The sequence below is a fragment of the Leopardus geoffroyi genome, chromosome D2 (genome assembly GCF_018350155.1).
Source record: "Leopardus geoffroyi isolate Oge1 chromosome D2, O.geoffroyi_Oge1_pat1.0, whole genome shotgun sequence".
Taxonomy (NCBI): domain Eukaryota; kingdom Metazoa; phylum Chordata; class Mammalia; order Carnivora; family Felidae; genus Leopardus; species Leopardus geoffroyi.
In genome coordinates, this window is record NC_059334.1 from 48,145,069 (window position 1) to 48,161,155 (window position 16,087).

At 39.5% G+C, this 16,087-nt stretch overlaps 1 protein-coding gene across 8 annotated transcripts in view; it reads right to left on the minus strand.

Annotated features, from left to right (window-relative positions):
- PARG (poly(ADP-ribose) glycohydrolase) overlaps positions 1-16,082 on the minus strand; it is a 132,781-nt gene extending 116,699 nt beyond the window's left edge. For 2 of the 8 annotated variants that reach the window (XM_045438032.1, XM_045438031.1), the window contains exons 1-4: positions 15,580-16,068; positions 9,236-9,302; positions 7,637-8,620; positions 6,143-6,326 (exon numbers count right to left, since the gene is read on the minus strand). In XM_045438032.1, coding sequence (XP_045293988.1) covers positions 6,143-6,326; positions 7,637-8,620; positions 9,236-9,302; positions 15,580-15,799 — 1,455 coding nt within the window. In that variant the 5' untranslated portion in view covers positions 15,800-16,068. Of the gene's footprint in view, positions 1-6,142; positions 6,327-7,636; positions 8,621-9,235; positions 9,303-15,579 lie in introns of all 8 variants that reach the window. The other 6 variants (XM_045438030.1, XM_045438034.1, XM_045438033.1 and 3 more) reach the window with 6 other exon arrangements.
- Between the last annotated feature and the right edge of the window lie 5 nt (positions 16,083-16,087).

Here is a 16,087-nt window from a genome sequence, read left to right on the forward strand (position 1 = left end):
ACAGAATCGGAAACAGGCTCCAGGCTCTGAGGCATCAGCCCAGAGCCCGACGCGGGGCTCGAACTCACGGACCGCGAGATCGTGACCTGGCTGAAGTCGGACGCTTAACCGACTGCGCCACCCAGGCGCCCCAAGAAGTTGTCAAAACTTTTTAAGGACAGTTTACTCCCTCTTGTTTTATTAGATCATTACCATACCAGATCACACCTGTTTTTCCTTCTCCCACTAGACTATAAACTTCTTGAGAATAATAACCATATTAACTGTGGATTCGGAATATTTATGATAGAACCTGACTTATGTGTTTCTGTTAAGTATACGTATAGAAATATATACATATGGGGGCGCCTGGGCCGCGCAGTCGGTTAAGCGTCCGACTTCAGCCAGGTCACGATCTCGCGGTCCGTGAGTTCGAGCCCCGCGTCGGGCTCTGGGCTGATGGCTCAGAGCCTGGAGCCTGTTTCCGATTCTGTGTCTCCCTCTCTCTCTGCCCCTCCCCCGTTCATGCTCTGTCTCTGTCTCAAAAATAAATAAACGTTAAAAAAAAAATTAAAAAAAAAAAAAAAAAAAAAAGAAATATATACATATGTAAATATATACGTATGTGTACACATACACATATGATGCTTATAATAAGCATTAAGTAAACGTTTGAGAAATGCGATATTTGAAACATGAAAAATTATACATTTTACCTATTCTGGACACTTCATATAAATGGAATTATACAACATATGGCCTTTTGTGTCTGGCCTCTTTGGCTTGATGTAATGTGTTCAAGGTTCATCCATGTTGTAGCATGAATTAGTACTTCACTGCAAATAATCAAACCATCACAGTAATATAAAATTTGAACTGTAATATGTTATGAGTGAAAGGTTCGTGGTGTATGAGAATCTATTTCAGACAATTCCAACTTACCGGTGAGCTTAGAGAAGGTTTCCTTGGGGTGCCTAGGTGGTTCAGTCAGTTAAGCATCTGACTCTTGGTGTTGGCTCAAGTCATGACCTCACAGTTTGTGAGTTCAAGGCCTATGTCAACCCTTTGCACTGACAGTGTGAAGCCAGCTTGGCATTCTCTCTCTTCTGTGCCCTCAACTCATGCTGTATCTGTCTCTCTCAAAATAAATAAACTTGAAAAAAAAATACTAATAAACTCATCAAAAAGGAAAAAAAAAAGACTTCCTTGAGGAAATGGCAATTGAGCTGAACTTCAAAGGATAAAAAGAACTAGGAAAAAGAAGAAAGGAAGACTGTTCCTCAAAAAGAGAACAGCTTATAGAAAGGAAGACTATCCAATAAGCACTCAAGAGAAATAAAGTTGTAGGAGAAGACCACCCAGAGAGAGAGAAGAAAACAGGACCTATGGAAAAGCCTTGAGGAGCTCTAACAATATTTAACACATATGCCAGAAAAACTAAAGGAATATAATAAATGGTTAAGGAGACAGAAAGAAAACTAGGATTATATGTTATCATAGAAGCCAAAGAACGAGAATAGTCAGAGGAAAGAATTGTCAAGAGTCAATAATTATGCTAAAAGTATTTTCAACTCCAGATGAAGTCCCCAAAGGTGACTTTGTAAAGATATCCCATGTAATCAGAGGTGACAAAACAGGTACCAGTCCAGCTCCACAGACAGAGGAACATATCATATATATGAAAGTATGCTTTGTGTGTGGGCATCTGTATGTGCATATGTGTGTGTATATGTGTTTGTGTGCCTGCATGTGCGTTTATCATGTCTTTAAAGATAATCAAGCACCAAACGACATGCCCCTGCAATTTCAGACTGCCTTTTTTTTTTTAATTTTTTAAACGTTTATTATTGAGAGACAGAGAGACACAGAGCATGAGCAGGGGAGGGGTAGAGGGAGAGGGAGACACAGAATCCGAAGCAGGCTTCAGGCTCTTGAACTATCAGCAAAGCCCCTGACGTGGGGCTCGAACTCACAAATCGCAAGATCATGACCTGAGCTGAAGTCGGACGCCCAACCGACTGAGCCACCCAGGTGCCCCCCCCCCCTTTTTTTAATGTTTATTTATTTTGAGAGAGAGAGCACGCATTCAAACATGTGCTAGAGCGGGAAAGGGGCATAGAGAGAAGGAGAGAGAGAATCCCAAACAGTCTCAGAGCTGAGGCTCGATTTCACAAACCACAAGATCATAACCTGAACCGAAATCAAGAGTTGGATGCTTGGCCGCCTGAGCCAACCAGGCGCTTCCAGACTGCCATTTTTCTAATGGTAAATATCAGCTTTACTTTACTACTTTAAATTTCATAACTATTAATATCTGGCATCTTGGAAATGTAACTTGGGCTGTTTATTTAATAACTATTAATTACATATATATCATATTACCATATTCAGAAAAAAGAATCTAGAGGTTAATCCACCAAAACTCTGAAACAGGACTGAGAGACTTGGATTTTGAGTTATATACTATCACATGAGACCTGCATCTTTTTTACAATGACCTTGTACTACTTTTATAATAAAAATAAAGATTTTAAAGATTCTAAAAATTCAAACGTTATTGGATATCTAAAAATAAACAGTAATTACAGAGATTAAAAAATGACGGTATAGGATAATTTGGGTTTTCTTTATGGGCAGTGGTATAAAGAAAGGCAGTAAAGTCAAAATATCACTTACCTCCCCAATCTCTTCTCCAAATTTTCCACCAGTAACATCTTGTCAGTCACTCGGCCTTTTCTTAATTTTACCTGCATTTTCCCTCTTCACCCATATTTAAGAATTCACCATATCCTATCAATTTTACCTCAAAACAAAGCAACCAACTATTTTCTTTTTTATTTCCACATTACCCTACCTCAATGATTTTCAAACTTTCTTAAATAGCAGAACTCTTTTTCCCCCTAAGAAATCTGACATTAATTCATTGTATTTAAATCAAATAAAACTATTATAATTTTTATAATAACTTTTACTTATGCTAGCATCAATACATGAAATTGAGACTAAGAAATACAAAATTCGAAATTGAAAGCTAGGGATCACAGCTAAAGCTTGTATCAACCTACTACTCAATTTACACTTAAATCTCTCTCAGTATTGGGAATGCAAGCTGGTACAGCCACTCTGGAAAACAGTATGGAGGTTCCTCAAAAAACTAAAAATAGAACTACCCTACAACCCAGCAATTGCACTACTAGGCATTTATCCACGGGATACAGGTGTGCTGTTTCGAAGGGACACATGCACCCCCATGTTTATAGCAGCACTATCCACAATAGCCAAAGTATGGAAAGAGCCCAAATGTCCATCGATAGATGAATGGATAAAGAAGATGTGGTATATATATACAATGGAGTTATTACTTGGCAATCAAAAAGAATGAAATCTTGCCATTTGCAACTACGTGGATGGAACTGGAGGGTATTATGCTAAGTGAAATTAGTCAGAGAAAGACACATATCATATGACTTCACTCATATGAGGACTTAAAGAGACAAAACAGATGAACATAAGGGAAGGGAAACAAAAATAATATATAAACAGGGAGGGGTACAAAACATAAGAGAATCATAAATATGGAGAACATACTGAGGGTTACTGGAGGGGTTGTAGGAGGGGGGATGGGCTAAATGGGTAAGAGGCACTAAGGAATCTACTCCTGAAATCAGTGTTGCACTATATGCTAATTTGGATGTAAATTTTAAAAAATAAAAAATAAAATTAAAAAGAAAGAAAGAAAGAAAATCTCACAGTATTAAGAAAATTCTATTCACTAACCTAAATAGTTTCAAATGGTAATTTTTTTTGTTAAAATATTGTTTTTTGTTAAAATATATTAAGCATTTTCAAGTTTGAGTGTGTTTGTTTGTTCTCTTATTACAGGTTTTTCAGTTAAAAATATAATTTAGAAAACACATGTTGTGTCAAATTTCCTAAGAACCCCTGAGCCACTTTAACGCAGCACAATTTGATAATTACAGTCCCCTTCCTTTTCGTTTCTTACCTGCTAGCTAACTTTCTGTAGCTTCTTTTTTGAAGAAACAACTTCATTGAGGTAGATAAAGTTTACCGATTTTAAGAGCTCTTAACATCCCTTATCTGTTTCCAATGGATCCTCACTTCCATTTTCCTTACACACAGCTGTGTGATTAATCCTGCTACAGTAATAACTATTGTGTGCACAGACCTTTTATCAATTTCCAATACCTACAGACTCAAGTCCAATTCCTAGCACTTGAACCCCTCTATGATATGGACCCAATCCACTTTTCAAGTCTTATCTTCCACCATTCCCCATCCAAACTCTAAGCTCTAACAAACCAATTATTTTCAATGTCTAAAACAAATAGTTTTTCAACCACACAGAGCTGTTTTTTTTTTTTTTATTTTTATTTTTGAGAGAGAGAGAAAGAGAGGAGGGGCAGAGAGAGAGGGAGACACAGAACATGAAGCAGGCTCCAGGCTCTGAGCTGTCAGCACAGAGCCTGATGCTAGGCTTGAACTCACAAACTGCAAGATCATAACCTGAAGTGAAGTTGGGTCCTTAACTAACTGAGCCACCCAGGATCCCCACTACATAGCCCTTTTTTATAAAGGTTATGTATCTGTCTCGGAATTCTCTTGACTTACTAACTCCCCCTCAGAAATGTCTGGTCATCTTTTAGAGCTCGGTTCAAACTCCACAACCTGTTCAATGTTACTTCCACCTATAACCATGAAAAAGAATTCTATACTTCAAAATATCTAATCACATCTAGACTAAGTTGTATAATAGCAGAGATTTTTTAGGTAGTTCCTGTGAAATCTAATATAGAGACTAAAAAGTGAGATGACTATTTAAAACGACCCAATGAGTGACAGAAATCTAAAATTGGATTATAATGATGGTTGCCTAACTCAGTAAATTACCTAAGTATCACTGAAATGAGTGAGCACTTAAAATGAGTAAATTGTATCTACCTCAATAAAGTTGTTTCTTCAAAAAAGAAGCTACAGAAAGTAAAAAGAGGATACCAGGGACTAGTGAGAAATGGAAAGTTATTGTTTAGCAGGTACAGTTTCTGTGTGGGATAATAAAAAATTTCTGGAAATGAATACTGGTAATAATTGTACAACATTGTAAATGTACCTAATGCCATGAAATGGACACTAAAAATGGCTAAAAGGGTAAACTGTATATTATGTATATTTAACCACAATTTTAATTTTTTTTTTTTTTTTACTTTTGAGAGTGGATAGGACGTGAGTGGGGGAGGGGCAGAGAAAGAGGGAGACACAGAATCTGAAACAGGCTCCAGGCTCTGAGCTGTCAGCACAGTCAGACGTGGAGCTCAAACCCACAAACCGAGAGATGACGACCTGAGCCGAAGTCGGGAGCTTAACCGACTGAGCCATCCAGGTGCCCCTAACGACAATTCTTAAAAACGAGGTTGGTTTTAGACATGTTGAGTTCGAGACACCTCTGGAATAGTGATGGTGATGCCTAGAATACTCTAGAGCTCAGAAAAGAGGGCAAAACTAGAAAATGATTTGAGGATACTGAACCATACACAATTTTGAACTTTAGGGACTAACCCATTACAGATTAACCCACTACCTAACAAATAGTGGGTGCTCAGCAAATACTGTCAATTGAATTTAAAACAAAAAGAAAGAAAAGAATCCAGTGACTTTAAAAAAAAAAATACTGAAAAAGTCAATTGCCTTATGACCTGACAATAATTCATCTTATGGATGTATTAAGTACTGCATTAAGAAAGCTATTGTTGGGGCGCCTGGGTGGCGCAGTCGGTTAAGCGTCCGACTTCAGCCAGGTCACGATCTCGCGGCCCGTGAGTTCGAGCCCCGCGTCAGGCTCTGGGCTGACGGCTCAGAGCCTGGAGCCTGTTTCCGATTCTGTGTCTCCCGCTCTCTCTGCCCCTCCCCCGTTCATGCTCTGTCTCTCTCTGTCCCAAAAATAAATAAACGTTGAAAAAAAAAAAATTAAAAAAAAAAAAAAAAAGAAAGCTATTGTTATATTTCTCCAATCTATAGACTTCTTGGTACTTTGTGCAGAAAAAAGAAACAGTTTCTGTGCCTTGGGCCTGTTTTTCACATTAATAAGTACTGCAATAAATGAAGACTAAAGAGTCTTCTCTCCTTATAGGTAACAGAAAATACCTACCCGAATAGTTACTGTATGATTAGCAGATGGTCTCAAGAGAGGCAGCCGGTTCCCACACCGAGGCATTCTTCTCATATCCTCAATAGGAGTTCCAAGCCATTTCTTATCTGGAGAAAGGTGAGGTGGAACGTATTTAGGTATCTTCCTTTCTGTCCTTTGATGCTTGATTTCACATTGTTCTTTTCTAAGGTCAAAACAAACGTATTCAGTCACAAATCTGCCTATTTAAATTTCCTTAGGTACACAAGTATAAAACTTACCCAGAATGTTATTGTTTAAAACGTCCCAGACTTGCTATCTCTCCTTGGTATTTACAATCAAAAGAAAAACTAATAAAAAATGGTAAAACTGAAGAGCTTATTTTCAAGTCTATGGAAGCAATTTATTTTTAAATTTTTTTTTCAATGTTTATTTTTTTGAGAGAGAGAGACAGAGCACAAGCAGGGGAGGGGCAGAGAGAGAGGGAGACACAGAATCTGAAGCAGACTCCAGGCTTTGAGCTGTCAGCACAAAGCCCAACGCGGGGCTGAAACTCATGAACCATGAGATCATGCCCTGAGTCAAAGTCGGCTGCTTAATTGACTGAGCCACCCAGGCACCCCACGAATTTCTGAACACATAAAATCACCTTCCAAAAAAAACCTGACCATGTAAGAATATGAGCACTGCCAAATGAGGCATGGTTCACAGTGTCAGCTACTTCTCAGGTCTCTAGACAATTTTCAACAAAGTGAGCTTATTGTGGCACATGTGATAGAAAATATCACAAATTATGGAGATTAAGATTCCAAATGGAATAACTGCAAAAATGTAAGCCTTGTAATCAGACAGACTCAGCTTTAAATCTCAGCGTTACTACCCACAAGTTATAATTTCAGTGAATTCTCTAATTCAAATCTCAGTTTTCTCATTTATGAAGTACAACATCACCTGCCTGCACATCAGAGCATTAGAGGAGAAAATGCAGTATTAATGGCCTAGAAAAATGGCTAAACAGAAGCTACTATCAACCTCATATTTTTAAATTCTGATTATCCCCAAAAATTTCAGAAGGAAGATCATGAAACTAAAAAAGTCCAATTAACAATATTTATTTACTTCTTGTTTTCTGTCCCTGAACTTTTTGAATCTAGGTTTAAATTTAGCATTAATATGGGGTATCTGGGAGGCTCAGATGGTTAAGCGCCCAACTTTGCCTCAGGTCATGATCTCACGGTTTTTGAATTTGAGTCCCACATTAGGCTCTGTGCTGACAGCTCAGAGCCTGGAGCCTGCTTCAGATTCTGTGTCTCCCTTTCTCTCTGCCTCTCCCCTGTTCCCAACTCTGTCTATCTCTCCAAAATAAACATTTTTAAAAAATTACACATTTATCGTAAAGTTAAAAAGAAACCAACTATTTCTTTGCTTCAATCTAAACCATAACTCTGTTAAACCCCCTTACAAAATTATAAAATGTATTACACTATTGGAGACACTCTTGTGGAAAAAAATTACCTTTTGTCATCTACTTTAGGCAGTCTCATGAAATGATCTGTGATTTTAGTATCCTTTTTTCCATGTTGCTTGGAATTCCTGCATTCTACATTTAGGCTAGAAATACTTCCAGATGGTTTGGCATTTAAATCATTCATTCCACTGCGAGTCTCTCCTCCTTCAAACTGAAAATGTAACTGAATTTCACCTCCTTTAGAAGAGGACCGTTTCCTCAATTCAGTGTCGGCTTCTCTTGCTTGGAACCTTGAAGGTTTACCAGCTATTTGGGAGGAATTGCTATCTTCTTGCTCATCAAAACCTGGACTTGTCTCTTCATCTGCCTCTGAGTCCTGACAACTATTTTTGGAATTATCTACATCCATTGGTGACTCGGGTTCACTTTCTTTCTCAAATGGAGGAGAATTTCCTAAGCTACTCTCCTGTCTACTCAATTTGTTGGCATTTTTCAGTCCACTACCAGCATCTTCAGAGCCGATGTCTGACAAGGGACTCTCTGGCACCACATCTATCTCTTCCGGCTGACAACCTGCACAGTCTTCTACAGGATGGCAAGACTTGCTGCACTTCTGGTGGCTTCTGGCTTCTCTGGCCTGTTCATCTTCTGTGGTCTGCTTTGCATTTGCAAACTTTACAGGTGTCAAAAATTGCTGATTATCTCTACTCTCCTCACTATCTGTGTCACTGTGATCATCGTTTCGGGGTGACTGATCATTAGCATTACTGAACTGCTCTGGTATCAGAGTTACTGTTGAAGGTTCACTTTCCAAAAGCCGCTCTGTATGTTTCCCTTCATTTTGCCACTTACACATAGCTGCAGTCTGATGCTGGTTCAAATATTGTGTACTTTTTTCAACAGGTGATTTATCAAGACTTAGTTGAGAAACATTTTCTAATTTTTCCACATTATGTTGATAAAAGTTATCTTTTTGTACAGAACTCATCATGGATTCCAGTCTTGTATTATTGTTTTCTTTACTGTGCAAACTACAACAGAATAGAAAGAACTAATGAGGCAATAGAACTTGTGATACAATGGAAAGAACTTATAAAAAAATCACTTATCCAACCACACAACCACACTACCACTACCATAGTAATAATTAAACTACTTGTGATTACCTAAACACAGAACATGCTCTTTCATGACTCCATCACTTGGTACATATGCCTGTAATGCCCTTTTCCCAACTCATGCCTGGGAAACACCTGCTCTTCCTTTAAATGTTAAACTGGACTCACCTCCTGGCAGGCCTTCCTGCAAAGGTGAAGCTGATTGTCCTATATACTAACTACCACTGTTCTGTTTATACAAGACAGTCAAGTCTTATTTATCACACTATGTAATGATCGTGTGTTTTTGAGTATGCCACCACCACTATACTCTATCTTAGAAACAGAGACTACTCCTCTTTCATCTTTGTATTTCAAGTATATAGGACAGTCCCTGATACATTAGACTCTAAAACACTATTATTTGTAATCTGAAAGAATGAATAAATGTAAAGAAAAGTGGGATCAAGCGAGGAGAAAAAGCATGAAGCAAGATAAAACATTCATGTATCATGTTATTCATTTCTCTGTATAGGCATGTTTCTATACCTTTCTGCTTCAGCTGTCTTGATTCCTTTAGTGTCCATCCAACTGGTAATAGTCTTTTGTTTGAAAACTGTAAAAAAAAAAAAAAAAAAAAAAGACACACACACAGACACACACACACACACCAAAACAATTATGTATATGCATACATGCCCTCAAAGAGAAAATACCTATAGCAGCATTTATACACATAAGCCATTGTGCTAGGTTCTGTGGGTTAAACAGAGATTAATCATTCCTGCCACACTCAAGTAATGGGAGATAAGACAAATATTATATAAATGCATCTGGCATAGAGTAGTAAGCAACATGCCCCTAAAAGAGCTGGTATGGACTAATGGGTGAGAATTCAGGCTCTGTAATTGACCGACTTGGATTCAAATCCTAGTGCTCCCATTGTATTCCTAAGCAACTTTGTGAGGAATCATTTTTCTGTGTCTCAGATTCCTTATTTGTAAACATGCAAATTAACAGTACCTCTCCTGGGGTTATTATGAGGTTAAAATGAAATAGCATGCAAGATGTTTAAGGCACAAACTGGTATACGATCAATAAATAGTTCTTAACTAACTTAAGTTAGTTCTTAACTACCTTAGTATTAAATGAGATTAAAAGGAATTAAAGTATTTCTGAGAAAAGACTTTAGGGAACTAGAATAGGTAGAACAGTCTGATAAATAGGGGTTGAATTGTGCCTTGAAGAATAAACGTAGTCACAAAGGGAAATCATAAGCAAAGGCATCAATGGCAAGGAAAAATAAAGAACTTAAAAAGAAATCAACACAAAATATGATTGAAAAGTCAGCTACCACAAAGAGGTATGAAAAAGTGTTAAGTTACACTCAGAGCTGTAATTCCAGAATTCAAATCTAAGAGGCTCTCAGTCATGCATGATAGCCTGGAGCGCAAATCTGAAGGGGCAAGAAGGAAGACCCTATTGATAGAAACCAGCAAGGAAGCTATTGGTGTTAAGTCAGAGGTTCCCAAACCATCTGAATCATTAACGGGCTGATAATTAATGGATCCCAGGGCTAGACCCCAGGCCTACTGAATCAATCTATATATGTGAGGATGGAGTCAACAAAGGAAGCTAGAATCTGTGTTTTTTTCAAAAAGTGACTCAGATGATCAGCAACTAGGTTGGGGAACTAATGGTCAAAGGCCAAAACTAGTCTTTGTGAGAATAGAGAATAAAAGTTGAGAAATGAGAGTCATTACAGACTTCATAATGATAGAAGTTAAAGGTGACACTGAGCTTTAAGTTTGAGAGACTTAAAAGATAGTTACAGCATTAAGTAAAAATGTAGGAAATATAAGACAACTGGATTTAGGGGAAAATATGATTTGGTCAAATGTGAACATACTAAATTTGAGATGCTGAAGAGCTGACTAGATAGAAATGACCAGCAGACAATAGCAAAGGTAGAAGTGATAACTCCGTTGAAGAAATGCAACACAAATAAATGTAAACCACAGTTTACATAAGCATTAGAAATAAGCATGCTTTCAAAATTAATTAAACTATGGATTAAATGTATGTAATATTTTAGTATAATAAGATATAAAATCTTAAACATTCTCAACTATTCCCCAAACTGCAATGTAAGAATCTAGACCTTAGTCTTAAGTCATAGACTCATTTTTATTTGCTTAGGTCTTCTCAAATACCATAATGTGAGCAAAACAGATGTTGTCCTAAATATATGAAAATACACAGCTTTATCACTATATTTGAGTCCCATATAATTCACCTTACATAAAATACTAACATTCCAACTAAAATTCTTCGATTAGCATTTTAAAAAGTTTCTATCACAAAAAGTATTATATTTGATATTCCTTATTAAATACCACTATTTTAGTGCTTTTATTAAGTTAGCACTTCTACAGAAAATCAGGCTTCAGACAAAAAATTGGTTTCAATCAGAAGAGGATGAACAACTTGATTCCGAGACTTCTTCTGCAGTTCCATCTTTCTCTATTTAATTTCATTATATCAAACACAAGTATAGAAAATCCTCAAATTACAAACCAGCAGGGAGCCAAAACTTCGCTTTTTGAGTCAGTGTAAAATTTAAAACACCTTTTGGGGCACCTGGGTGACTCAGTCAATTAAGCATCTAACTCTTGATTTTGGCTCAGGTCATGATCTCATGGTTTGTGAGACCAAGCCCCGTGTAGGGCTCTGCGCTGACAGAACAAAGCCTGCTTGGGGTTCTCTCCTCTCGCGCGCTCTCTTTCTCTCTCAAAATAAATATTTAAAAAATAAAACATCTTTCTCCATAAACATAAGGATTAAATGGTATGCAATAGCTAGGTTCCTATAATAGACATAAACACAAAGCATAGCACTATAAAGGCAAGTCTAGAGAACCGAAAGACTGCATACATCATTTCATAAGAAACTATGAAGTGTTCTCCTACAGCTCTGACATGAGAATGTATTCTCTCTCCAGTTTTAAGTTTCCTAGTATAAACAAACTGAGGGTTGATGGGGAGTGGGAGGGAGGGGAGGGTGGGTGATGGGTATTGAGGAGGGCACCTTTTGGGATGAGCACTGGGTGTTGTATGGAAACCAATTTGACAATAAATTTCATATATTGAAAAAATAAAAAATAAAAAAATAGTTTCCTAGTATAATTCCTGAAGCCTGAGAACAGGATAAAAGAGGAGCAAGAGGTGAGGAACCACTATTTCCTGATAATAAAACATTCCTTAGTCCTTCTGAGAGCCCTACTTCTCTTTCCAATACCACTACTCTAGCTTCCAAAGGTTTCTTTTGCAAAATTTCACAGGACTGCTTCAGAGTTTTACCCATTATTACCAAAATGAGCATAAAATTATGCTTCCCACATTACCTGGGAACTTCCTTCTTTTTACTAGAAATAATCACAGCAAGCAAAAAGGAGGGTAAAAGAGGTGATGAAAAAGATAAAAGATCTGGAGTCAAGATCTTGGACTGTGATCTTTGCTCAGTCACTTAACTGGTACTTTACTTCTTTGGGCTTCACTTCTATTTCCTCACCTATAAAATAGGATTAACAATAAATATGTACTTCAAGGCTTATGTAGATCAATGGGAGAAAATATGAAGTGTCCAGTCTCACAAAGTAGAAACTCAATAATTCACCCAATCTCGTTTTCACTGATATCAGCAGTCCTCCAACTTTATTCTGACTTCACACCATTTACACTTAATCTCAGAACATCACTCAGTAACCACTGTATTAGTGTCAATTAGCATATCAAATAGGTGCTATAGACACAGGCAAAAGACACAAAATGCTTTGAAATTCACCTGCATTTCAAAGGAACACCTCAAAAGTCTCTTTATCAGCAGCAAGATAAGGTATGGGAAGGAAGGGTGCGGAGAGACCAAAAAGTGATGGACAGGGGGAGTTCTGAGATGAGGAAAGAGGTCTGATGATGCTTTTGACAGCACTGAGGCTGAAGGAATGATTCAAGGGAAGGGAGACAAACCAGCTCCAGTCCCCCCACAACCACCACCACCCATCACTGACCTACACTTGGACCGTGCCTGGAGCAGGGAGAGAAGCTCTAGGTAGCTACAAAAGGCAGAAAAGGGGAGCTGCCATCAGAATGTGAATAGCACCCTGAGTTCTATGCAGGGTTTGCAGTTTTCAACCAATAGAATATGCCCAGGAAGGTAAATAACACAAAATTTAAAGATGTTGAATGAACATCCATTTCCTTTTCTCATCTACTTCTCCTAAGATGACTATATATTAAAATTTTAAATACCAAGTTCCTAAAGAATTCCAAATTTGAAACAATAGTTTTGGTTTAGTCTGTGAACATTTGTTAACTGGTGTCCTGTGCCCAGTATACAGAAATAGTAACACAAAATAAAGTACAGCCCAAGTTTTAATTTGGTTCCTCTTCTGCAGAAATCTGCAGGAAATAAGATTCAACCAAGAGGACTGACTGCCTCCCTCCACTTGCAACTAACTCTTCCACCTTTATATGGAAATCAGCCTCTCAGATAGGTTCAGATACAGTACTTGGAGGTCACCCTCAGTTGCCCCTCCCCTCCACTCTCCATCACCAAGTTCCCTGAAATCTTCCTAAATCTTAAATCCATTCCTTCTTCTCCATCTTCAAAATAGCACCAATATCAAAAGAACAGGTACATCACTTTGGACAAGTGCATTTGTTTCCTATAACTGGTCTCCTGGTCTAGTCTTGACTTTCTCTAACCCAGTGTTACACAAACTACAACGGACTTTTTTTTAACAAAATACATACAACATAAGAATGCATCATATATAATAGGTATTATTTCATGAAACATGTTTGTAATAAATATGGCATATTTACTCAGTTCATAGATTTCCTACTGTTTGTACCAGGTGAAATTTATACAGCAGACTGCAGTCAGAGAAGTCCAAAGGCCACTAAGGCCATCTTTTCTAAAATACTAACCAACTGTTATCTCCCTTCTTAAAAGCTTTTTAGTGGCCCTCCATTAACCACAGAATAAAGTCTAAACTTCTTGAAATAGCACTAAAGTTTGTCCGTAATAAGCTCTGCCCCTCTTCTTGGACTCATCTCCTGTCACTCCTGTCATCCTGTGCTCCAGTCCTACCACTTTTGCACAGGCCATTCCCTCTGCCTATTTAATTCTTTCTCTCCTTGATCTACACAGTAAATCCTGCTTATCCTTCAATATTTAGTTCAGGTGTACTCCCCACTGACTCTAAGTCCTGAGAAAACTAAGTTTATATCATTCACCTGAAGACTGCCTGATCTCTGTCCAGTTGACCAATGCATCACTGTTGACCAATGCATCCTTTTTGAAATGCTCTCTTCCCTGCAGGACACAACAAAAGCCAAGATTTTCTCCTACTTTTCTGGCTACTTCTCTTCAGTCTACTCTTAAATGATGGTGTTCCTAAAGTTTCTGTCCTAGGTCGCCTTTATTTTTCTCTACATGCTGTATATGATCTGGTCTACTTCCATAGCACCGATCACCACGTTTATACCAAGAATCCCCAAATATGTATTTCCAGCAAGATATATTTCTTATGAGATACAAAATACATATCCCATTCTCTCCGAATCCATCCACTTCTCCCCTTTCCTACCGCCCACAACCAAGTATAAACCATCATTATCTCCCACCTACACTAACTCCTTTAGTCTTGGAGTGCTTCTGCTCCCTTTCAATACATGCTTCATTTTCTACACATCAGCCAGAGACCTTCAAAAAAGAAAGAAAAAAGGTGTGTGTGTGTAAACATGCATGCGCACGCATGTGTGTAAAGTCACTCACCTACTAAAAACCCATTAAAAGCTTCGGGTTGCCCTCAGAGATAAAACCCTTAGCATTCAAAACCCTTAGCATTACCTGTATGTCCCAGTATGATCTGATCTTTGCCTACCTCTCTGCAGCCCTATCTCTCACTACTCTCCCCTGCTGACAGTATGCATCAGCTATACTTCAGGAACCCTCCCTTACTTCCTCTTTTTAAGCTAACTCTTCAACATTCTTCACTCCTCAAAATAAGCATTTCATCTTCTGGGAGATTATCTTTGATCCCACAGACTGGATTAAGTACTTCTGACTCTTGGGGTGCCTGGGTGGCTCAGTTGGTTAAGGATCTGACTTCGGCTCAGGTCATGATCTCGTGGTTCAGGGGTTCAAGCCCTGTACCCGGCTCTGTGCTGACAGCTCAGAGCCTGGAACCTGCCTTGGGTTCTGTCTCTCCCTCTCTCTCTCTGGCCCTCCCTCGAGCTCTCTCTCTCTCAAAAATAAACATTTTTTTTAAAGTACTTTTGATTCCTAACCCTAACCATATGTCCCTCACCTATCAGCACAACCATTACCTCTTGTTACCTGGACTTCTTACAGAATTGTCTATCTCTACTGATGGATTTTAGGATCTGAAGACAGGCCAAGTTTAACAATGTATGCCAGAGACAAGTACAATGCCAGGTAATACTAACTGCCCTGAACCCCGGGGTGAATCAAGAGAAACTGTGACCTTCTTTGCAGCTTTCTTTCCATCTAGAGGTTGAAGCTTCACATACACAATTAGACCTCCTTAACAAGGCAATTTCTCAGTCAAACCCGAGGAAAGCAAACAGGTGGAGTCTACTACCATTTTCGGCCTTGAGTGACTGCTCATCAGGGTTTCTCACCCCACCAATGCAACTGGGAAAATGTGGCCGCAGTCCCCCACTAAGCGGCCTTAGTGACTCGGCAAGAGGGCCTCAGAGTAGTGCACACAAGACCAGAAAGGGGACGACTGGAGTTCCTGGGTCCTCAGAGACCAAGAAAAGGTTTGGGCCAAAGGGAAGGACAAAGATCTTTATTTCCCCACGTACCAAGCGAGGTGGCGCTGCCTCTGTGCGGTCCCGCCCGCCCCGGGACGCAGCCTGACGAGGACGGTGGGACCCTGAACTGCACGGGAGCGTCCTTGGGATCGAGAACGCGCCTCTGCCTGCCGGGGAAACTCCGGGCGTCCGAGGCGGCCGGCGGAGAAGTTGCAGCGGTGCCCCAGCGGGGTCGCTTGGTGCAGGGCTCACAGCCGGGGCCCGCACTCATGCTTGGGACCCGCAGCGCACAGTCCCCGGGCCGGCCCGGGCGGAGAGCCTCATTCACTAACCCTGAGAGGGACGGACTGCGCCTCCTCCTCGGCGCCTCCCGGCACCATTCCCTCTCTGCCGCTGCCTGCTTCTGCAGTTGCTGCTCCGCTGGCCTCCCGAGCCAAGCCCTAGCCAGTCGCCTGCCTTCCCTTTCCACAGGCACCCCCACCTGCCACAGGACGCGCCGCTTTGATTCTGGCTTGGTTCACTTTCCCACCACCGGAAGGCGGCCGTTAGGCGCTTCCGA